Here is a 25,186-nt window from a genome sequence, read left to right as displayed (position 1 = left end):
ATCAAATTGATGTTCTTAGTCCATTTATATTTAATGTAATTATTGATATGGTTTGGTTTAAGTCTATTGCCTTGCTGTTGTTTTCAATTTGTCTCCTCTCTTCTGTCTTCTTTTGGATGAATCAAGTATTATTTTAATATTCCATTCCATATCTTCTTAGCTATACCTCTTTGTATTATGTTTTAAATTAGTGGTTGCTCTAGGTATATACTATGTGCCCATAATTTATTACAGTTTTCCTTGAATTAATATTATACCACTTCAATATTACATAATGTAAGAAATTTATAACAGTATAATTGTTTACCTCTCATCCTTTTTGCTGCTATTGTCACATATTTTACTTCTATGCATGTTATAACACCCACAATAAATTGTTATTTTGGTTTTAACCAATTACTTTAAGAGACTAAAATAAAGAAAAATATTTTTCATGTTTACCTACACTTACATTTCTCATACTCTATAGGTCGGACTTTACATCTGGTATTTTCCTTCAGAATAAAGAATTTGTAGTGAGAGTCAGCGGGCAGAAAATTCTGAGCTTCTTTTTTTAATGTCTAGAAATATCTTTATTTTACCTTAATTTTTGAAGCATATTTTCACTGAATATAAGATTCTGATTTGACAGGATTCTATTTTTTTCCCCTGAGTACTTTAAGGATATTACTTTATGGTCTTTGATCCTCCATTGTTTCTAGAGGAAAGTCAGTTGTCATATTTATTGTTATTTTGTTATATGTAAAGTATCTTTTTTCTCCCTTTGGTTGCTTTTAATATTTCTCTTTTCCTTTGGTTTTCAGCAGTTAAGTATGCTACGTGTGGGTTTTCTTTGCGTTTATCTAATTTCGGGTTTGCTAAGCTTTTCTAAGAAGTGAGTTAATGTATTTGATCAAATTTGGAAAAATTTCAGCCAATGTTTAATCAAATATTTTTCTGTTCCTTTCTTTCTGGATTCCAATTACAGATGTTATATATCACTTATTCTCTCTGTGCCTTAGTTTAGATAATTGCTATTGAGCCATCTCTGAGATCAGTGACCTTTTCCTTCTGTTGTGTCTGATCTATTTTCCATTCCTTCCAATAAGTTTTTTATTTCAGCTATTATATTTTTTAGTTCTAGAATTTCCATTTGATTATTTGTTTAGAACTTCCATAGCTCTTTTCAAACTCCCCATCACCTCACCTATACCCGTCTTTAACCTGTAGATCCTTTAAAATGTTTATAATTACTTTAGAGTCCTTATATGCTAATTTCAATATATAGGTGATCTGTAGGTATGATTGTTTTCTTCTCTTAACTATGGGTCACATTTTATATTTTTTCTCATTTCTTGTAGTTTTTGGTTATAAAATGGTCATTATGCATGTTACCTTATGGGATTTAGGATTTTTTTAGCCTTTTAAAGAATGTTGTTTTCATTCTAGCAGGCAGTTAAATTATTAGCAAATACCTTGCTCTTGTGGAGGCATGGTTTCATGTTTTGTTAGGGTTTTTCAGTTTTACCCTTAGTTCTTGGATGTGGTCTTTACTTCCATAGTGTGGCCCTTATGGGATTCAATGAAAAGGTCAAGGTGTTTACTAGGCCCTTCTAACTTGGCATGACTTGAATTCTAAACTCTGTCTACTCAACAAAAGGCAACTGCTATAATCTATGTTTACCTTATTTTAGCCTTCTACCTATTATTTTCCCCTGGGTTCTTTGTGGTATCATCTTGCACAAGTGCAATTTAGGAGTCAGCGAAGGATTTTTTGTTTTTTTAAGACATGGGGTCTTGCTCTGTCACCCAGGCTGGAGTGGAGTGGCATGATCATAGCTCATTGTAACCTTGAACTCCTGGGTTCAAGTGATCCTCCTGCCTCAGCCTCCTGAGTAGCTACAATTACAAGTGTGTGCCACCATGCCCATCTAAGTTAAAAAAAAATTTTTTTTTGTAGAGATGGGGTCTCCCTATGTTGCTCAGGCTGGTCTCAAAGTCCTGACCTCAAGCAATCCTCCTGCCTCAGCCTCCCAAAGTACTGGGATTACAGGCATGAGGCATTGTGCCCAGCCTCTGCCAAGGATGTAAGGGGAGTTACCTCTCTTTTTATGGTTTCCTTCTTTTGGGATTTTCACCTACAATATCCAGCCTCTCTGGCAGCCCCAGACTCTGATACCTATATCCTCGGCCCAAGACTGCTGTTTCCATACAGACTGAAGCCAGAATTATGTGCTCAAGTTTAATTTCAAATATTTCATAGATTTCAAATTTAATCAATCTCTAATCCAGGTCTTTGTTAAGCTAACATTCTATCACCAGTTATAAAGATATCTTGATTTTCTTACTCAAAGTAATAATCTGAATACTTTTAAAAGGATAGGTATGTGTTAGTTTGAGGTAAACATCATTTGAAAAAAATATCTAGAACCTCCTTCTGGCCCAACTAAATGATTTTTTTCCCTTTTGCCCTCTTGATCTCTGTGCTGCAGCTCACAAAACCAGCCACCTTTTCTTTAGTAATTCTTCCTCTCTGGCTTCTATATGGAGTTCTCTTGTTTTATGCTTCTGGATGCCCTGTTCTGGTTTTTTCACTGTTTTTTTTTGTTTGTTTGTTTGTTTTGAGACAGAGTCTCACTCTGTTGCCCAGGCTAGAGTGAGTGCCGTGGCGTCAGCCTAGCTCACAGCAACCTCAAACTCCTGGGCTCAAGCGATCCTACTGCCTCAGCTTCCCAAGTAGCTGGGACCACAGGCATGTGCCACCATGCCTGGCTAATTTTTTCTATATATATTTTTAGTTGGCTGGATAATTTCTTTCTATTTTTAGTAGAGATGGAGTCTCGCTCTTGCTCAGGCTGGTCTCGAACTCCTGACTTTGAGCGATCCACCTGTCGGCCTTCCAGAGTGCTAGGATTACAGATGTGAGCCACCACGCCCGGCCTTCACTGTTTCTTTAACCATTAACTATGGATATGTTCCAAAGCTCAGTCCTTAGCCCCTTATTTTTCTTACTCTACTTCACACCTCAAGGGAACACCTATTTGAATCGCTTCTGTAAATATTTTTGTATGAAAGAGGGGACTCACTGAGCAGGAAGCTCAACAGGTCTGAAGGTCCTTCAAAGTAAACTGGACTCAGGAGGACATTCAGATGATCAAATAGTTCACAATGATTTATTTTGCAATGAATTGTTTCTGCTGGTGCAGTAGCAGAGAGAAGGGACTGTAGATAGAAGAGATTCTTTGAATTCTAGAAGCTTGAGGTATCTCTAGATTAGAAGGGACTTTGCAATCATGCTTCTTTCCCTGAGGTGACTTACCAGATGGAATATAGCATTTAAAGAAGAAATTGTAAAGAAATATGACTTTCTTTTAATCCAACAGAAATGAAATGAGAGTAAAGTAGTAATTTCACTTATTTAAAAATCAGATAATTAATAATAAAATATTTCCATTCCATGTATAATAATTTGTTCCTACCTGTTGTTAAAATTAGTACAGTAAGTAAGGTTTCTACAGCCCAACTGGCAAGGTTCCCGGACATCTGCCAAGCAGGTCAACATGGACACTTCCACTGGATTATATTCACAAAAGCGATCGAATTCTTGCCAACTCTGTGTATTGCCCCAGCTCATGCTATACAGTTTAGTGCACAGTTCCCTGAAACAAGAGCACAAATGCAGAAACATAGAAATGAGCCAAATGAATAAATATTTGATTTGCATAAAACTAGAACTTTATGAGTTACATATAATACTTCAGAACATAAATGAGGGAAAAAAAACAAATGACTATCTCCTAGAATTCAGAGACAGAAAAACTGATTTTTTCCATGAAAAACAGTTAAGTCTTTTTTTATCATCCATTTCTTCCCCTTTTGCCATGGTTGCTAGAAATCTCAGTGCTAAATTTAATGTTTAATTATAATATTAGTACATCCTTAATTCTTGGCACAATTATGTCCTCCTGTATCTTTCTGATTTCTTTTTTTACCTTTACTTAAAGTACATGGTTTTACTTCCACAAAGATATATTCCCCTATATTTATAAACAATCACAGAAGGCAAAACTGTGACATGATCTTTAGAGACTTCTTTTAAGAAACATTATAAACTTAGGGTTCATTAATTTCTCCCTGAAAATTATGCCAGAGTCACTTATAGTCCTTAAGATATTCCTAAGCCTCTGTATACTATTGTAGTTAATACATGACATTATTATTTTTAGTACTAGATGATTACAAAGCAACTTAAATGTGCGTATATAGCTAAAACATCTTTACTATTTTCAAAGTGCTTTCACACATTAATCAGTTTAATTTTTTATTTACAAAAGCAATACATGTTCACTATACAGTGTTTTCATAGTTCATATTTTATTGAAATATACAAAGTCATGAGTAAAATTCTCTACTTTTTCCACATTTTATTTGACTCTTAGAATTACCCCACGAGGAGAGTATCTTTTCCTTTACTTTTGTTCATTCACTCTACTAATGTTTACTGAGTGCCTATTTTGTGTGAAGACCTGTTTGAAGCACTGGAAATGCAGTGGTGAATAAAACAGACAAAGTCCCTGCTTTCAATGGAGCTTATACATTATGGGGATGAGGAAGCTGAGACCGAGTTACATCAGGTACCTTGGTCTGGAAACCAGTCCTTTCTCTAGTCTTTAACTTTCTATACAGGTTGAGTATCCCTCATCTGAAATGCTCATGACCAGAAGTGTTTTGAATTTCAGATTATTTTGGATTTGAGAATCTTTACATATACCTAAAGAGATAGATATCTTGAGGATGAGACCCAAAGTCTAAATATGAAATTCATTTATATTTCATATATACCTTATATACATAGTCTGAATGTAATTTTATATAATATTTTTTAAAAATTTTGTGCATAAAATAAAGTTTTGACTATGTTTTGACTGCAACCTGTCATATGATGTCGAGTGTGGAATTTTCCACTCGTGGTATCATGTCAGCACTCAAAAAGTTTTAGATTTTGGATTTTGGATTTCAGATTAGGGATGTTCAACCTGCATTTACCTTGGCCAGATTAACATCTCAGAGTTTTTCTTAAATGTAAAACAAAAATTACACAAATTTACCCAATTATCTCATAAGGTATCATGAAAATCAAATCTGATAGAAATGAAAGCATTCATCAAACCATAAAACCCTACATCAAGGTAAAAGAGAGGAAACTGTGTTTCTCACTGAAGCTATTCTGGGAATACACAGCCATTCCAATCTCCAGTGATTCTATGTAGGCATAAACTCTTTTGTGGGCATTCAAAGAACCACTCAGCATCCCTCTCATAAATACATTTGACCTTCTATAAGCACCCCAATTTCCTTACTTCCATAGCCAACTTAATTTCTCTTTAAGCTCTTCTGTTAATTTTCTTTGAATATTTTTCATATTTTTTTTTATTTACCAAAGTTTGATTGATATTCACCAAAAGTTTGATGAGCTATTCCAGGCACAATTTTTTGCTAAAGGTCCATCTAATTTAGAAACCACAGGAAAGATTATTTTACTCCTGGTATCTCATACTCATTTTAGGTTATCCTAGTAACATGTAGTCCCTTTCTATCCAAAATACTTCTAATAAAGCAAGCTTCTATTTCACCTATGTTCTACTATGATCTTAGTTATCTCCATTAATCTTGTCTCTATATTATGTTTCCTCTATCCTATATTTGTACTGTTAATTTTTTATCCCTAAGTGTATCATTCAAATGAATGCCAATACACTGCTATCTAACTTTGGTTATAAGTGCTAACCCAATTATTCATTAGTATAACAAAAATTTGGTTATATTCATCAATATAACAAAAAGTTGATTAAGTACAAAGTTTCATAATTTAATAAAGAGAATATCCCTTAGATGTCAGATCAAAACATCTTCTAATTGTAAGCTTACTTAATTGTCTCTATGAGGGTAGGGCAGAATTCATATTGTAAAATAATGATGTCAGGCTAGATTAGGGTAGTTAAGAGTGAAATAGTAAAGATATTTTAATAATCTTTTATAGCATCAGAATGTTAGAGAACAACAGTTTAATAAATAATCACAATTATATCTGTGTCAACTATAACATCTTCAGCCATGTTCAGTGCACACTGCTGAGAAGGCAGAGGGGCATGCCACATATTTTATAACAATTATATATTTTATATATAGTTTAAAATTTGTCTTGATTGTAAACATGTAAGCTCTAGCTATCTAGACACATCACTTATAGAAATAACATATTTCCTGTGCTAGCCAGATTGCTTTTTGAGTAATGCAGGGCCACAAAAATCAAGGTATACATTTAAATCATGAATGTTATGATTTCTGAGATGCAGCATTTTGAGGTTTTGTTGATGAATCAATTGAAGAATTCTAAATAAGATCTCACATCTAATTTTCATCCTTATTTGAAATACTCTAAAAATCTTCACATATTTCAAATGAGTCTACCTCCTTTGGGAAAGGAGTAAGCTAAATTATTATTAAGATACTGTTGTAAAATATGTGTCTAATCTGAACAATGTAATGATTAAAATGATCAACTCGAATTAAAATTATAGTTGTGTGAAAATAAATATATAAGTAAACAAAACAAAAAAAAGAATTCATATTGTATCATCTTTGGGTATTTATTGTCCTGGCAATGCTAATCTTCCATGCCCTGAAACACAGTGCTTTTAGTTAGCACTCAATGTACAAAACTATGTTGTGTATACACTATACAATGCTCAAGAAATATCTGCAAGATGAAACAATGAAAAATTTTATATCTTCTAAACTCTAAACCTACACAATGCAAGAATATAACACATATTTGCTAGTATTAAAGTCATAAATTAAAATGCTATTTTCTACCGATTTTAATAAAGGAAAATGAAATACTGACCTACATGTTGAAGTGTTTGCCTTAGAACAGCAATGCAATTTAGCCCCATCAAGGCCTGTAGAGGGAGGAGGGTGTACAGTGACTCCAGGGTGAACAGATTGAGAACTTTCAAGGAAACACTGCCAAAGAGGATCTTGAGGCAAAGGTTGGGTCTTACAACCCTCGATGAGGCCATCAACAATTTCCATTTCTGTTTTCTTAGACATCAGAATTCTCTTGCAGGCATTTTGGCAAGCATGGTCTTCAGCTCTGTCACAGCAATATAAACCTACATTTCAGAATATAAATGTCTTAATTAGCTGGTTTTATACCATGCCCTGCTCAGAAGAGAACGTGGCAGTGTAGTGGAAACCATTACTACTCTTACTTATATGGCAATATCTGCAGAATATAAGGCCTACCAAATTTTCTCTCCATTACTTTGCAGTTTAGCAAAAAGGTGAGGAGATACAGTTGGACAAGGTGTCTATTACCAGAATTCACCACTGTCCCCAGTCATGGGATCTCTAGCACTGTCCTTACAAAAATGAAAGCCCATTCTATACCTAAGAGATTCTCACATAAAAGGTATTTTATGTTTCTGGAAAAGGTATTATATATCAAACTGGAATTATTTCCTGCTAGAAACTGCCTAAAAGAGATTATGTTCTCAACATTAGAGAGATGACTAATTTTACAGAACAAACACAAACACTATATTTCATCACAGTCTAGGACAGCATAAAGCTTTACATATTTGTGTATGTTAATGTAAGTTTTTTTTTTTTTTTTTTTTTTTGAGACAGAGTCTCACTCTGTTGCCCAGGCTAGAGTGAGTGCCGTGGCGTCAGCCTAGCTCACAGCAACCTCAAACTCCTGAGCTCAAGCGATCCTCCTGTCTCAGCCTCCCGAGTAGCTGGGACTACAGGCATGCGCCACCATGCCCGGCTAATTTTTTTCTATATATATTTTTTAGCTGTCCATATAATTTCTTTCTATTTTTAGTAGAGGTGGGGTCTCGCTCTTGCTCAGGCTGGGTTAATGTAAGTTTTAATTTAAATAATATTAATATAATAGCAAACTCTGACAAGATATCAGTTTGCTTCTGCCTTTAATTTTCTACAAAGAATCAGAAAATGAAAGAATACTTTTCAACCAGACCAGAGAATTCAGAAAGGCTTCTTTAAAGTAGTTTTCTCAAATGTCTTTGACTTTTTGAAGAAACCTATTCAGGCATATCCATCTGTAGCTTTCTTTTCCAGATTCTTCTGTATTAGTAGAGACATTAGAGATGGTTGCTCTTCTAGCCTTAAAACCTTTCTGCTTTTCTTTTGAGCTCTATCTCTTTAGCTCCAGCAGCACCTTTGTATAGCCTAAATGTCAGGGAACACAGATCTGCCTTTAAAGCAAATGAAGGTTGGTTGTGGCAAAGGCTTCATCCTCTGATTTTCACCAGAGTCACATCACAGAATGTCAAAAGCACTAGAGTTCTGATTTAGATGATGGCCAAATAAGGCACACAGCACTGTTTTTGAGTTATAAAAACAAGTCTTTTAATATCCCGGTGCAAATCAAAACATTGACATCTGGCTTATAAGTCAGTCTTTTGTCAGTTTGGTTAATCAGACACTTGTCTAAAATCTGATCATATCTAACTGAAGAAAATGGATTCCAGGACGTACAAAGCTAACGCTTTGAAAACCCCCAAGAGGTGCAGGTTCATTAGGAGTCTCTGATTTAAAAAAATATATACCAGGCTCTCTTCTCATTCTTTATGATTTTTTAATTACAAAAGTAATAACTGGTCATTGGTAAAAATTCAAACATTATAGAAATATATAAAGTGAAACAATTAGGTATATAACTAAAAATGTATCACACTATACCTTTAGTTCTATAACTTGTTTTTGCTTAATATATCTTGGATTTCTTTCTATATAAACATATACCTTTCTTTTTATTGGTTGTAAATTGTTATTATAATATAGAGATATCATAATTTATTTAATCAATTTTAATCAATACCCTATTGATGTATGTTTGGATTATTTCTAATTTTTCTCTGTTATGCCAATGTTGTAGTGAACATCCTTTGTATGTTATATAAACAATATATTTTTAAAAATTTGTATAAGTTTTCTTGCAAGATAAATTATGAGAAATGGAACTGCTAGATTAAAAGTTATGGTAATTTGAAATTCTAATGGTCTTTACCCAGCTTTCTCCAACAAAATATCCATACCAATGAACTCTCTCATGCTCAGGAAAGAGAATTCCTGTTTCCTCATACTCTCTATAGTTCCATTTCTCTTGGCACTTTATAGCTGTGACAATAATGTTCAATTTGCCAAGTCTAAATACCAAAGGAATTCTGGTATTCCCCAAATGACCCGGACTGCAGATATCTACCAGAACATAGATACAAACCATTGGACCAAAGACTGAAATGAGAGGGATATTTCCGTTTTACTTACTATCAGTCGGGTTCCTCATTGGATAAGACTGGGTATAATTGTTCACACAGTGTATTAACTGTGGACTAATAGAGGCACAATAATTTTCCACTGCTTTGATCTGCGACGGACCAGGAGAAGAGTCTGTTCGAAAAATAGCTTGACAGTATTCTCGACAGTTTGTATGATGACCTGCATAACTGCAACAAACTGAACCCACTATGCGGAAAAAAAGAAAGGACATTGAAATGAAAACAGGTTTTTGTTAACATTAAATCATCATTATAATGATGGAACAATATGTCTTTCTAAACTTGAGATATAAAACCATGCCGTATTAAGAAAAGCCCTTAAAATCAGCACTTCTGTGGCATAGTCATGGGGACATTCAAATGATCATTAGTATAAGAAAGTCATTATTCATCAACTTATAGTCTATAGTCCAGTGGTTCTCCACAGAAGTAGTACCACCCCCCCAGAAGAGTTTGGATCTGGCTGGAAGTATTTCTGGTTGTCATGATGACTTGGGGACTATTGTTGGCATTTAGTGCATGGGGGTCAGGGCTGCTAAAATGTCTTGCAATGCATGGAACAGTCTCACCCAACCAAACTATCTCCTAAAATGCCAAGAGTGCCCGTGTTGAGAACCACTGACACAGCCTCCTTCCATGTTAGACTTGTTAGGTGCATAAACAAAGCAAAGCAAAGCAAAGCAAAACAAACCTAAAATCAAACGCCTCACATTTATAAAACAGAACCAGTAGAAACTAAGTAGGTAGCAGGATCATTTAGTAAATTTGACAATTATATACTGGTAGATCTTAAAACAAAATCCCAAAAGTTCTATGCAGTTTGAACATCTATCTGTATGAATATGCCTAAATTGAGATAGCCTTCACCTCACGATTGATATGACCTGCTTTAATACTGAAAAGTAAAATATATTTGAAACAAACATGACTCTGGATTTTGTATTTTAACAAAATCAATGGGCTGCCATTTAAGGTATCATGGGAAAGCTAGATGAGTGGCTGGGGGTGGAGATGTGGGATTTATGATGGAGAAGATTTATGATGGGGAGACCCTCACAGGAGTTTAAGGGAGTCTTTGGGAAGCTGAGGGGAACAAGGGTAGAGGTATGGCAGGAGAAAGGCAGGTAGGAAATCCCTGATAATTAATTATTTGAGATGGGTATGGAGGAACCAGAATCAGGTTTCTGGTGAATTCCATAGATCAATGAACAGGGAATTCAGGTGACTTCCAGAAATAATGACAATGACAATGGTAATGATAAAGTCATATACAAATTAACTGAACTAGGCATGAACTAACTGATATAGAACAAGCCTCAACTTCCTGGGCCAGGAAATTGTTCCATACTTATTGTGTCACCTGTTTTTGACATGCAATTACTATCAAGTTTACTAAGTCTATTGCCGAAGATTTCATTTTTATAACAAAGAACAATTATTACTGGCTATATTTATCACTGTAAACCTTAATAGGGATTGGTGGTGGGGAATGGTGAAGACATATAAGAATAGGCAAGTAGGAATAGGACAAGATGCCTATCTTCTGATTCCTTCATTAGGCTGGCTTCCTCACCAGTGTGGGAGAACGTAAGATTACATGCTAGAGACTAAAGACCCAGTTAGAAAGGATAGAAGATAAAGTATAGAGAGCTAATGTTTCATATTATTCTTCAATATATCCCCTGCCAAGCTAATCTAAACAACTCTTGTTTCTTAGATGTGTTTTCCCTTCTCTAACTGCTCTCACTATTCCCTTCACCTGGAATGCCCATCCTCCAGTCTCCACTGTTCACATCTTGTCCATCCTTCAGGGCCCAGCTCAGTGACCAACTCCATGAAGTCACCTCTAAGTATCCCTGCAAGAGTGATCCCTCCTTTCTCTGAACTCCTGCCATACTTTATCAGTGATGCTATCTCATATCCTACCACATCAGAATTCTTTGTGTACAGGTTGTGTCCTCCACAGATGTGTGTCTGCACCACACTGAGAAAGTAATCAATCAATATCTGCTGAAAAAAACTGAGAGGCAGCCCTTGGTAAGTGTTACATTATATAATATGGGTGTGCTTAACTTCTGAAAGTGGTGGTCCTATTTATTGGGTCATGGTCATCCTCACATCTAGCTCTAGTATCTTCTCTGTTAACCTAAAATTAGGACATGAGAACTGTTACAATACACGAATGACCTGAACACACCAGAGGAAAGAGTGTATCAGAATCCTGCTGTGTACATTCTTTCAGATGGCTTACTAACAGCCTAAGTTATAATGCCAGGGTCTTGGCAATATTTATAACAGTGAATCATGGCCTGTGAATTGTGTTTTGCCCTTTGGACTGCTTGTACAACCATTGACAATATACTTACTTTCATTTCTGCTAATGCAACTGAAAAGAGCATTCTGTAAATTAAAGAAAAATAAATAGACAGAAATTAACAACCAGACAGAATTTCTAATTTTATTCCACTTTATGGTTACATGAAAATCAGGATATCAAACTATTAAATTCTTCTCTATGTTCAAAACTGAAAACATATAAGCTATGAAATGACATCCTGGTAAAAAAGGAAACCATCTTCCAACACATACTAGGGATAAAGATGATCTCTCAGAGCCATAAACTGATCACGTTATAGTAAAGCAAGTTTATGTAAAGCTGTATCAATGTGTGTGTATTGGGGGTTGGGGGTGCTTCAATGTGTTAATCTTAATTATTTCTTGCAGGATATAAAAAACTTTGCAGAAAAATCTAATAAAGGACTTTTAGGGAAATACATATTAAATATTTCATAGATCCATAGCATTGTAGAGTTGAAAGGACTTTAGAGATCATCTCTAATTCTTCGCAAATATGATCATGCACTAGAATCACCTGGGCTTTCCAGGCCTTACCCTAGATTACAGAATCAAAATCTGGGGATAGGGCACAGAAACCTAAATTTTAAGCAGGCTTCAAAGATGGTACTTATGTAGCCATCTTGGTACCAGAGTTTAGGAATCTCCCTACCATTTTATAGATGGAAAACCGTTTCTTCAGGAAGGGAAAGAGACCTGCCACAGGTCACAGTGGAAGTCAAAAGCAGAGTCTGAGACTATAATTAGTGTTTCTAGAGCTTTTAGATTTTGTTCAGAAAACACCACCCTGTATGTATAGAAAATAAGAAGCAAAAATAAGACAAAAATGAAAAACTTTTAAAACTTCTTGAATAAAGCCCATTTGGATATTCAGGGTTTGTCAGCTATGATTAATATCAGTCACAATTGGATGAGAATGAATTCTTAAAAGAAATAATATGGGCATAAATAAAATGTGGAAGGAAATCAAATATATCCTTATTGTTGAATTGAGATGATTTTGGCTTAGTGGAAACACACTACCTCCCAAGACTCAATCTGGAAGAAATAGAACTCCTGAGCAGACCAATAATGAGCAATGAGATTGAAGCAGTAATAAAAAAAGCTTCCAACAACAACAACAACAACAAAGCCCTGGACCAGATGGATTCACAGCTGAATTTTACCAGATCTACAAAGAGCTGGTACCCATACTGCAGAGATTATTCCATAACATCGAGAAGAATGGAATCCTCCCCAACTCATTCTACAAAGCCTGTATCACCTTAATACCAAAGCCAGGAAAAGACACAACAAAAAAAGAAAACTACAGACCAATATCTCTTATGAATATAAATGCAAAAACCCTCAACAAAATACTAGCAAACCAAATTCAATAGCACATCAAAAAAAATAATCTGCCATGACCAAGTGGGCTTCATCCCAGGGATGCAAGGATGGTTCAATGTGTGTAAGCCAATAAATGTGATTTACCACATAAACAGAAGCAAAAAATAGAGACCATATGATCATCTCAATAGGTGCAGAAAAAGCATTCAACAAAATCCAGCACCCTTTCATGATAAAAACCCTCAACAAACAAGGCATAGAAGGAACAGATCTCAAAATTATAAAAACCATATATGACAAACCCACAGCCAACATCATACTGAATGGGGAAAAGTTGAAAGCATTCCCACTAAGAACTGGAACAAGACAAGGGTGCCCACTGTCACCACTTCTATTGAACATAGTGCTGGAAGCCCTAGACAGAACAATCAGGCAAGAGAAAGAAATAAAGGGTATCCAAATCAGGAAAGAAGAGGTCAAACTACCACTTTTTGCTAACAATCTGATCTTATAACTAGAAAACTCCAAAGACTTCACCAACAGACTCCTGGAATTGATAAATAAATTCAGCAAAGTCTCAGGTTACAAAATCAATGTACACAAATCAGTAGCATTCCTACATATCAATAACAGTCAAGCTGAGAGTCAAACTAAAGACTCAAAACCATTCACAATAGCCACAAAGAAAATACCTAGGAATATACTTAACCAAGCAGGTGAAAGATCTCTACAAACAAAACTACAACACACTGAGGAAAGAAATCACAGATGACACAAACAAATGGAAAAACATATCATGATCATGGATTGGTAGAATCAACATTGTTAAAATGCTCATACTACCCAAAGTGATTTACAGATTCAATGCAATTTCCATCAAAATACCATCGTCATATTTTACAGATCTAGAAAGTATAATTCTACACTTCGTTTGGAACCAGAAAAGAGCTCAAATAGCCAAAGCAATCTTAAGCAAAAAGAACAAACATGGAGGCATCACATTACCAGACTTCAAACTATTATACAAGGCCATAATAACCAAAACAGCATGGTATTGGCACTAAAATAGAGACATAGACCAATGAGACAAAAAGCAGAGAACCCAGATATAAAACCATCCACATACAACCAACCAATCTGTGGCAATACAGACAACAATATACACTGGAGAAAAGAAGCCCCATTCAATAAATGGTGCTGGGAGAATTGGATAGCCACATGCAGAAGAATGAAACAGGATCCATATCTCTCACTAGTCACAAAAATTAATTCAAGATGGATAAAAGACTTAAATGTAAGGCATGAAACCATAAGAATGCTAGAAGAAAATGTTGGAAAAACTCTTCTAGGTATTGGCCTAGGCAAAGAATTTATGAAGAAGACCCCAATGGCAATCACAGCAACAATAAAAACAGATAAATGGGATTTGATTAAATTTAAAAGCTTCTGCACAGACAAGGAGATAATCAACAGAGCAAATAGACAACCTATAGAATGAGAGAAAATATTCACAAGCTATATATACAATAAAGGGCTAATAACCAGAATCTACAAAGAACTTGAGCAAATTGGCAAAAAAACAAAAACAAAAACCAAACAACCCCATTAAAAAATGGGCAAAAGACATGAACAAAAGCTTTTCAAAGGAAGACAGATAAACGGCCAATAAACATATGAAAAAATGCTCAACATCACTAGTCATCAGGGAAATGCAAATTAAAATCACAATGAGATATCGCCTTGCCCCAGTTAGAATTGGCTTTTATTAAAAAGTTCCAAAACAGTAGATGCTGGCATGGCTGCAGAGAGAAAGGAACGCTTACACACTGTTGGTGGGACTGTAAATTAGTATAGCGTCTATGGAAAACAGTATGGAGATTCCTCAAAGAACTAAAAGTTCCATTGGATCCAGCAATCCCACTACTAGGTATTTACCCAAAGGAAAAGAAGTCATTTTAGCAAAAAGACACCTGCACTCTAATGTTTATGGCAGCACAGTTCACAATTGCAAAGATGTGGAATCAACCCAAGTGCCCATCAATTCATGAGTGGATTAACAAAATGTGGTACACGTACACTATGGGCTACTACTCAGCCATGAAGAAGGATGAATCAAGGCCTTTTGCAACAGTTTGGATGGAACTGGAGACCATTATCCTAAGTGAAGTATCTCAAGAATGGAAAAACAAACACCACATATACTCATTATTAAATTGGAACTAACTGATGAGTACACATGGGCAGAGGGAAGTAAAACTCAGTGGAAATCAGGCAAGAGGGAGGGGATGGGCGAAAACCTACCTAATGGGTACAATGAACACTATCTGGGCGATGGGCACATTTATAACCCTGACTCAAACATAACAAAAGCGAACCATGTAACCAAAAACATTTGTACCCCTATAATATTTTTTAGTAAAAATAAAAGAAGGAAAGAAGGAAGGAAGGAAGGAAGGAAGGAAGGAAGGAAGGAAGGAAGGAAGGAAAAAAGTAAAGGGGCTATGCTGTTCTTAAGGCCTCAATAAATACAAGTCTGTTGGCTTTTCACAGATGGGTTGAAATTTCTTCCAGTTTGAACTTCTGCACTTCATATGAGGAATCCAGCTTATCAAATACTAAGTTGGAGAGGTTAAATAATTGACCCTTAAAAACATACATGTTTCTAAACCTCTACAAGGTATTTTTTTCCTTGTAGACACTATGACTCTCAAAAAGTATAGATGACTAGAATATGTAAAGGAGCTTAGTATCATGGCCTGGATATCACTAAATAAATGATTCTTTAATTTCTTCAGCCTCCCAAATGATAAATATCATTTCAATAGTTGGATAAAAATGAACACCCAAAACTGAAATGAGATTTATAGGTCTAGATTGCTCAAAGAAATTTGCTCATTGTCACCCAGAACATCCAACCAGCTGGAAGTAAATTCACTTGCAAGTAACATCTGCAGAGTAACAGAAGGTCTAGAAGAGAGCCTAGCACAGAATATATGCTTGTGGTGGACTAACGGCAGTAATGGCCCCAATTTTTCACATTTCCTTGTTATCTATTTCTTTCACACTAATTCTGGACTTAGGCATGTGACTTGCTTGGCCTAGTGGACGTTAGCAAGCTTGAAGCAAGCAGTTACCTGAATATACACTTTTATGTTTCCACTTCCTCTCTTGGACCCTTGCCACCATCATGGAAACATGCCTGAGCTAGTCTGATAGAGGGATGGGAAAGACATATGGAGTAGAGTTGAGCTAATTTAGCCAAGGTCATCCTAAATCAGCCAGCACCAGGCTGACCTGCCAGCTGATTGCAGATGCATGAGTGAACCCATGTGGAATCAGCTAAACCTGGCCAGAGCAGAACTGCCAAGCTAGCCCTTACATTAGTGGGAAATAATAATCTGTTAACTGTTTTAGGCCATGGATTTTGGGATGGTTTACTATACAACATTATTGTATAATAGATAATAATTGATATAGATATAATTGATAATAGACACAGTACTCAGAACTTTCTCTACTCATCCATAGAGTGCCTAATTCACAGATATTTACATGGCGTTTCCACATAAAACTGGTATTTACTCTGAAGAAAAGAACCTTGTAAATTCAGCTGTCCAGAACGGGAAAAATTCTATTTATACAAGTACTGACTGTAGCACCTAGTTAAAGACAACAACTTTCTGTTCATCCTTTATGTCTTACCTGCTCTATGAAGACTTCCCCATTTCCCTGGGCAGGGTTTTTTCCTTCAGGCTCCAATGTGTCTTAAACAGACTTCTAGCAATGTACTTGTCTCACTGTATTGTAATGGATTATTTGAATTTCTCTCTTCCTATGGACTAGACTATGAGCTTCTTGTAGATAGTGGCTAAATCTTTTCATCTTTGTATCCTGAGAACAGTGCCTGACACACATTAAGTATACTGGTTCAGGGCATTATCAATTCAATGAATGCTGAGAGAATGAATGACAGACACAAAGACAACTGTATGGACTCTGCCCCAGCAACTCAGAGGTTATTATTAAAAAGAGACATGTAAAACTAGAGTTACACTATAGGGTGACAAATACTATAATAAAGCATGTCAAAGGTTTAGAAGTAGCAATCAATTTTATGTGTGTGGAGGAAAGAGATAGGCAAGAAAGGTTTCAACGAGGTATGGTCTAAACCAGAATTTAGGCCGGGCGCGGTGGCTCACGCCTGTAATCCTAGCTCTCTGGGAGGCCGAGGTGGGCGGATCGTTTGAGCTCAGGAGTTCGAGACCAGCCTGAGCAAGAGCGAGACCCCACCTCTAAAAATAGAAAGAAATTATATGGACAGCTAAAAATATATATAGAAAAAATTGGCCGGGCATGGTGGTGCATGCCTGTAGTCCCAGCTACTCGGGAGGCTGAGACAGGAGGATCGCTTGAGCCCAGGAGTTTGAGGTTGCTGTGAGCTAGGCTGACGCCACGGCACTCACTCTAGCCTGGGCAACAGAGTGAGACTCTGTCTCAAAAAAAAAAAAAACAAAAAAAAAAAACCAGAATTTAAGGCAAAGGTTGCCAGTTGGATAGGAGTAGTGGTATACTGGGACTAGCTTTCTTGAGTCTTGATTTGTAGTATTAATATTTGCTGATGTTCATAGTATAAATACCCCCACCCATGGCTGACTTCAAGTTATAAACCGGCTTGCAAAATTCCTGAATATTTAAGAATCTGTACTCCTTAGCTGGTAGATGCCAGCTCCAATACACTACTCAATGGGAGAGTGTCAGGATAGATTCAGGAAGAGGGAATTCCAGGTAGAACAGGTTGCACAACTAACAAAACAAAATGGTCAGTCTGGGAAATTACAAGTAGCATGCTGCTGAAGAGTAAAGGAGGAAAGAGCCAGGAGCTAGATTGAGAAACGCTTGGGATACCAGGCTGAGGGGCATGAACTGTACCCTACAGGGGAGCAATTGAAGGATTTAAGGAAAGAAGTGATGTGATCAAATTTGGTCTTTAAAAAGATCACTCTAGGAGAAGTAGAGGTAGTAGATAAGAGGAGAAATTAGACATAGGAAAGCTAGTTTGGAGGCTATTGCATTAGTCCAGAAAAGTGGTACAAAGGCCTGAGGCTAGGGCAATCTCTGAGGATCTGGAAAGGAGACGGATATAAAATATATTTAGAGGCAAATCTTTGGGGCTTGATAGCCAGTAATTTGTGGAAAGTGATGAGAAAAGAGGAAAAAGTAGACAATGCATCTTAGGCATTTAATTTATGTGTCTGGGAGGACTATACTGGTATAAATGAGCAAGAAATGTAAGAACAATGATAAGTTTTTGTTTGGGGGTATATGTGTGTGTGTACAGTATTATGTAAGGGCAAGGTGAAGGGAAGGGGAGGTAGAAAAGGTAGGAAAAGTAATAATCAATTTGGTTGATATGAAATCAATTAAATGGTTTATATGGTTGTTGTTCCAATGGAACATTAAAAGTACACGTACCCCCAGCCTGAGCAACATAGCAAGACCCTGTCACTACAAAAAAACAAAATAATTAGCCAGGTGTGGTGGGGTGTGCCTGTAGTCCCAGCTACTCAGGAGGCTGAGGTGGGAGGATCCCTTGAGCCCAGGAGTTTGAGGTTGCAGTGAGCTATGATGATGCCAGTGCACTCTAGCTTGGACAACAGAAACAGACCTTATTTCAAAAAAAAAAAAAGAATTACATATACATAATACTAGTTCAGGAGCTCAGAAAAAGAGGTTAACAAAGAAGATTCTGAGGTTATCATCATACAGGGAAAATTAAAGCTATGACAGTAGATAAGATTGCCTATGGGGAAAACCATGGCCACTTAAGATTATATCAGGTCACAATCTAATCCAACTTGAGCAGATTTTCCTTTCGGGATGATCTCATTCAGGTGACTTCTGAGAATGAATTAGAAAGGAAATTCACCAGTAGCAAGGAGACTAAATAGCAGTTATTCCCCTCCCCAAATTACAATACAAATATGACAAAACAAAACAACATACAAGTGGAATGTAATCAAGGTTTTATGCTATCTTAAGCCAGTACTGCAGGACCTAATAGGTTTCGCTCTTTTTGGAGCTCATCAGCTGCAGGTAACGGCTCAAATTTACTCCAACACAGTATACCTGTATAACATTTTACCATTTACAAAGCCTCCCATTCACAGTCTTCTATTTACTATATCCTGACAATTCTTGGGCGTTTCCTTAGTATTACCTTAAAGACACTTTACATTTAGGTCTCAAAGGCTTTGCTGGGGCAAAGTACCACATAATTCTTTTTGTTAAAATCCCCAAAAGCTGACTAGGTGAGGAACAACGCAATTGTCCACAGCCTAGGCTGTCATCTGCCCTACCAGATGGTCTCCTCTATTCTTAGAACCATGGCAGCACAGATCCAATCATATTGATGCTTAGGTCTCTAGTTGTCCAGAGAATCCTGCTGGTCCTGACATCCCTGGCCCTCTTATCTCTAAATTGGGCTATTTTTTTCATCCCCTTTCCTTTAATGCTTCTGGTAGTAAATCTAGAATAAAGGTTAATTTGAGAGAAAAAGGAACAAAATAAAATTAATTGATATATGAAAATCTTTGAACAGAACATTTTATTGTGACATTTCCCAAGGATACACTGTATAGCCTGTGTAGATATACATAAATATATACCAAATACTGGCATCCAGGAGCAGAACAAAGTGTATGGTAAGCTATCATCTGTGGTAAAAGGGGGTGAAGGAGGACTATATATACATATTTACTTTTATATGCAGAAAATACCTCTAGTAATTTTAAGAACTGGGTGGTTGTGGTATAAGAGATGGGAAAGAGACTTTATTGTATACCATTTTGAATTTTGAACCATGTGGATATCCAAAAAATAAAATTTAACATATACTTGCACCCTTCTCCTATGCACTTAGCTGTGATTGACAGGTGGTGCTTGATAGGACCAAGTGTGGAACTCACGAGGCCAATTGTCTTTGTTTTTGTGGTTCTAAGAGCTTTTTTTAATATCCTCAGAGCCTTAATTTTATCTTAGCCTTCTCTCAGAACCAAAACCCCATGGCAGAACAATATTTTAGTTGTATTAGCAACTGTTTAGTATAAAACTTAACTGCTTGAAGACTAAAAAAAAAGTTAACTCCTCACAAAAATACCTCCTATAACTTTCCTTCATAGTTTCTCACCTTACTTAATGAAATAACATCAAATAACCAGTCTGAAGAAAGCTAGGAAAGAAAGGAGAGACATGAAAATGATATTTCTGAAAAGAATATAAAGGAAAGCTCAGAGAAGAAGCTATGAAAGAAACAAGTAAAAAATGTAAAAATGTGATGGTAAATTTGTAGCATTGTATTTCTGTGGCTCATGCAGCAAATGGAAAGGTGTATTTATAGTCATTACGTTAAGCGAATGGCAGGTAAGATTTGATGTTAAAGGTATGAAATGGATTTATGAATCCCAAACTAAAATTTATCTCATCACTTTACAGCCATTGCCAGATCTCTGGAAATTCACCAGCCTCACATCATCTTAATGATACTTATTCTGACATTCAAGGAAGAAAGTAACTATCAACGACCAAAATTTGTTTTAAAAAATCATTATTTTGGTGGCTAGAAGAAAATGTTCACAGCCAACTTGTGGACAAAGACAATGCAAAAAGAATCTACACTATATTTCTCACAACTCAAGTTCAACATGAACTCATTCTTACTTTAGTTCTAAACAGCCAATGTGCACAAATATGACTGTACCTATAGTTTATAGCCAGCATCTATCTGTTCTGGTTATTGGTGCCTATGGTATTCCAGCTGTTGAATGTTTTGAATATCATTCTTGGCTCTAGCATCATACATCCACAAACCCCATGTGGCCTAACCAATACTTCTAGGTAGGCCAAGGACTAAGCCTGTGAAAATGCACGGAGAACCTACAATTGAGCATGTCCATGACACCTGAGCATGTCCATGAAGGAGTTAAGCTAATAGTTGATTTTGGTAGCTTCTAGAGAGAGACCAGGGCTTGGTGACCCCTAAACAAGTGTGATTCTCAAAGAAGTATTCTTAAGTACTGAAGGTTATACTCTTTCTCATGTATTGGTCAGAATAAGGGAACTGCAGAATTGGAAGGGAGATCGTCAGTCAAATTTCCTGTCTATCGCAAAAATCCCCTTCGTAATATGTGAATTCAGTAAGTCATTACTTGAACATTTCCAGTGATAGACATTCTCTTATTTGGAACTTCTCATTCTATTCTGAACACTTATCTGAAATGTCAGATCAGTATCTGGCTCCTTCTTTTCCAATTCCCTAAAGAAGCAATTTTCAAAACCTAGCTCTCTATTTTTTCTACACTTTCTCTTTCATGGAGCTTTCATTCACTCTCAAGGTTCAAGGGTTATTTCAAGGTTTTCTGTGGGTATGATAGCTCTCCTCATCTTTAGTCCTGAATTCCTAACCACTTCTGAGATATAAGTCTTTACATTAAAAGGTCCTAACACTTAATAAGCTTCAATTTCTTCAAACCTCCTTCCCAATGTACATACTATTGTTGCTGTACTTTAATTCTCTTTTAAAAATTCAACAATACATTATTATTATTGTTTTATACAATCTGAGTGTTTTTACTTTCGTTCTATTTTCATATTCCCTTTTGCATCTCAAATAATTTTCTGTCTGAAGTTATCTTTCAGAACTTCCTTTCTCTAAAGGAAGGTCCAGCAATGGCAATTCTGTTTTTGTTGTCTGGAAAGATCTCAATCTTACCTTCTTTCTTGAAAAATATTTTTTCTGGATAGTTGATATTCTAGGTTGATAGTTATTTTCTTTCAGAACTGTTTAGGAATCCTTCTACTGTCTTCTGACTTCCTCTGTTGGTACTGGGAAATCAGCTGTTGTTCTTCTTTGACTTCTTTTTTTTTATCTGACTGCTTTTAAGATCTTTGGCTATGGTGTGTGTCTGTAATATATGGATTTTTTTTTTTTTTCTTTTTATCCTGCTGGGGATATGTAGGGCTTCTTTAAACACTGCCTCTGCCCAAATTATTTCTTTTTCTTTTAGTATTCCAATTAGGAGACTTTCTAACTCTATCCTTCAAGTCTCTTAAACTCTCTTTTGGCCTTATGTCCCTCTATGCTGCTTTCCATATAATTTCTTCATTTCTACCTTCTAATTCACTAACTTTCTTTATTGCATCTAATCTGCTAAATACCTATCATGTTTTTATTTCAACTATTACACTTTTCTCTTCTGGAAATTCTCTTTGGTTCTTCTTCAAATATGTTGCTCTTCATATTTTTAAGACTTTCATTTCTCAAACATATTGAACATTTTATAATCTGCATCTGAAAAATTTCTGTATCTGAAGTATCTTCAGGTCTGATTCTGTTCATCATTATTCCTACTGGCTCTTATTTGATGAATCTTGTTTTCTGGTGAGTTTTGTGATTTGTTTTCTGTGATCTGCTTATTTTTCTTTGAACTTTTTCTGTGGAAATCCTAAGAGGGCCAGAACAAAGATCAGTTCCTGCAGAGAATATCTGCATCACCTTTTCTCAGGCACCCAAGGACCACTACCATTTCAAAACCACTTTAAATAAATTGTCAGCTTGAGGTTTTATAAACATTCACTTGGTATAAATCTGGGCTACAAACTCAAGCCAAGGCCTTCTTATAGCTATGAATTTTAAATGGAGACAACATTAAGGTTTGAGAGAGGCAATTTTCCTTGCAGTCCCCTGAAAAGGGAGATGAGCTTATTTCTCAGTCACCCTAATACTGAGGGTATAGTCCCTTTGGAATCCCAAATTTATTGGTGGAAAGGGGAGGGGACTTCAACTAGATCTTCCACCTTCAATCAGAACCAAGGATTTGTCTCCTGACTTCCGAGTCCCATGAAGCTACAAAGCTATGAAAATTGATTCGGCAAATGCTCTCAAGGCTAATGCCTTCCTCAGTACTCTTACTTCTCTGCATTCCTACCTTCATCTAGTGTTTGGCTTGAGCATTCCATATTTTCTTTCTAGCAAATTAATCCAGCATTTTAAATTATTTACACCTGGAGGATTGGTCCAGGTACCAAGTCTGCCCTATTACCAGAAAGAGAAGTTCTAAAGAGTATCTTCAATCATATGAGAATAGTAAATGTATGCTAGGAAACTACACTTAAGTGGTTAGGATTGTTTCTTCTATCTCCCTAAACATCATCTCCTATATTCAATCCATCATAACAAATCCTGTTGATGAATTCTGCCTTCAAATCTCTGATTTATTCTTGAATACTTGATTCTATTGCTATCATCCTAATTCTGGGCCTTATGATGTCTTTTTAGCTAAGCTAGAGGGGCTGCGGGGATCTAAAACTTAGCCTGCACACAATTAAGAGTTTACACTTCCTAAAATATTGGCTTTGTTATTTGTTATAATATATTGGTCTCCTCTTAAAGAAATCTTCATCATTACCCTCTACTTAATAATGGGTTGAGCCTCCAAATGTTATCTTTCCAGGATTTGGTCCTACTTTGCCTATCCAAGCACAGATTCTTAGCCAAAATAGGTCTGTCTTTTCTTTTCTCCCTACATAAGCCACGTGTATTTGATGCATGGTCTTATTACCCGAATTATACCAATCCTTTCATGCCTCTTTCATTTTCAAAGTTTTCCCTGATAACTCCCAACATGCTTGCTCTGCTTTCTGTTCCCTGATCCCTTGTGGATGCAGTAAATATTTTAATTAGTTTGACTCAATTTGATATAATTCTTTAATATTTGGAGTTAAGCTATAAGTAGCTTACCTAGAATTCTAACCTAAGTCTGATTCCAAAGTTTGTGTTCTTTCTAATATATAAAACTCTTCTCAGTATTCAAAAAATCCTTTTAGGTTTGCATAAGAAATAAACCAGACTCTATAATTCAGATGAAAGAATGCTTTACATTTAACTGGTTTATCTTAGGTTGGCTGGAACAAAACAGAATCTTAAATGGTATTATAATTCTTAAACTTTATTCATTTAAGTAAATTTTTTACCAAATCCCCTCAAAAGCAATTCTGTAGCAGTTTACCAATAAAAATAAACATTAGCTCTTCCAAATGTAATTACCTACTCTCTGAAACTCAAATCAAACTACAAAACCACTCTTCAGGGTAAATACTACCTCTAAAATTGTAAGCCTAAAGAAATGGCTTACACATCTAGAAATTCACCCCAGGGACCACTCCAGTGTTAAGGAAAAGATACTAAAAGCCTAGTTTTATAAATTGTTCTGATGTTGATAAAAAATCAATCCAGTTAAAATAGGCTGCATTACACCAAATTTACCCAATTCACTTTATAAAAAAGTTTATCTCTAGACTAGACTTCAATAATCATGACAGTGACTGTTATTTGGGGATTATAATGCAGAACTTTTTGCTTACATTAACTTTTTGCTCTTACCTGTATTTCTAAGTAATAAGAAATCAAACTGAGTCTCAAATTATCTCAAATAATTTGAGGGTTGGCTTTTAATATAAAAATAAAAGAACCCTCGTGGCATGTAGAAATTTGGAAAATGGTTGCTTAATTCTAGGCCAAACAAAGGAGGATAAACTGGGAAAAAACTATTCTTAGTATTTCTATCATAGGACAGTGTTTGTCTCTCTTACCTTTCCTGTCCCGTCCTTCATCAACACATACTGGCAGACTTCCTAGGGCAATGCAGAAATCCAGACAAGAGAAGGAAGCACACTAAAATAATGGAGGACAGGCTATAGAAGACAGACAGTGTCAGACATCATGTGGGAGAAAAGAATTGTCACAGTTAGCCACTTTGTTCAAGAGAAACTAAAACTGGTCATTTCAAAGGTAAAGAGATAAGAAAAAAACAAAGAAATCTTTTACTTCTTTGTAGCAAGGATCCTTTCAATAAGAACAGAGGAGAGCTGCTATTAATTTGGAAATTTGCCTTCAGAGGAACAGATATAACTTAGCAAACAGTACAAAGGGACAAAAGATAAATAAGACTCTTTAGTATAAAAATGTTAATCAAGAGATATAATTATAGGCTTTGAGAAAAGAAAAAAAAATAAGAACTATAATCTAGAAGCAGTTAAGAGAGAATTATTGTTTCATCTCCAAGAAAACAGCAATAGGAATCCCAATGTTTATATAT

The 25,186-nt window shown here is 35.8% G+C and overlaps 1 protein-coding gene across 4 annotated transcripts in view; it reads right to left on the bottom strand.

Annotated features, from left to right (window-relative positions):
* RECK (reversion inducing cysteine rich protein with kazal motifs) overlaps nucleotides 1-25,186 on the bottom strand; it is a 71,570-nt gene that overhangs the window by 22,899 nt on the left and 23,485 nt on the right. For 2 of the 4 annotated variants that reach the window (XM_069474427.1, XM_069474428.1), the window contains exons 7-10: nucleotides 11,717-11,750; nucleotides 9,340-9,537; nucleotides 6,887-7,154; nucleotides 3,459-3,638 (exon numbers count right to left, since the gene is read on the bottom strand). In XM_069474427.1, the coding sequence (XP_069330528.1) occupies nucleotides 3,459-3,638; nucleotides 6,887-7,154; nucleotides 9,340-9,537; nucleotides 11,717-11,750 (680 nt within the window). Of the gene's footprint in view, nucleotides 1-3,458; nucleotides 3,639-6,886; nucleotides 7,155-8,499; nucleotides 8,598-9,339; nucleotides 9,538-11,716; nucleotides 11,751-24,680; nucleotides 24,783-25,186 lie in introns of those variants that run through there. The other 2 variants (XM_069474429.1, XM_069474430.1) reach the window with 2 other exon arrangements.

This window comes from Eulemur rufifrons, chromosome 7 (genome assembly GCF_041146395.1).
Source record: "Eulemur rufifrons isolate Redbay chromosome 7, OSU_ERuf_1, whole genome shotgun sequence".
Taxonomy (NCBI): Eukaryota; Metazoa; Chordata; class Mammalia; order Primates; family Lemuridae; genus Eulemur; species Eulemur rufifrons.
Note: the sequence above shows the minus strand (reverse complement) of the source record. Positions and strands in the feature narration are given on the sequence as shown.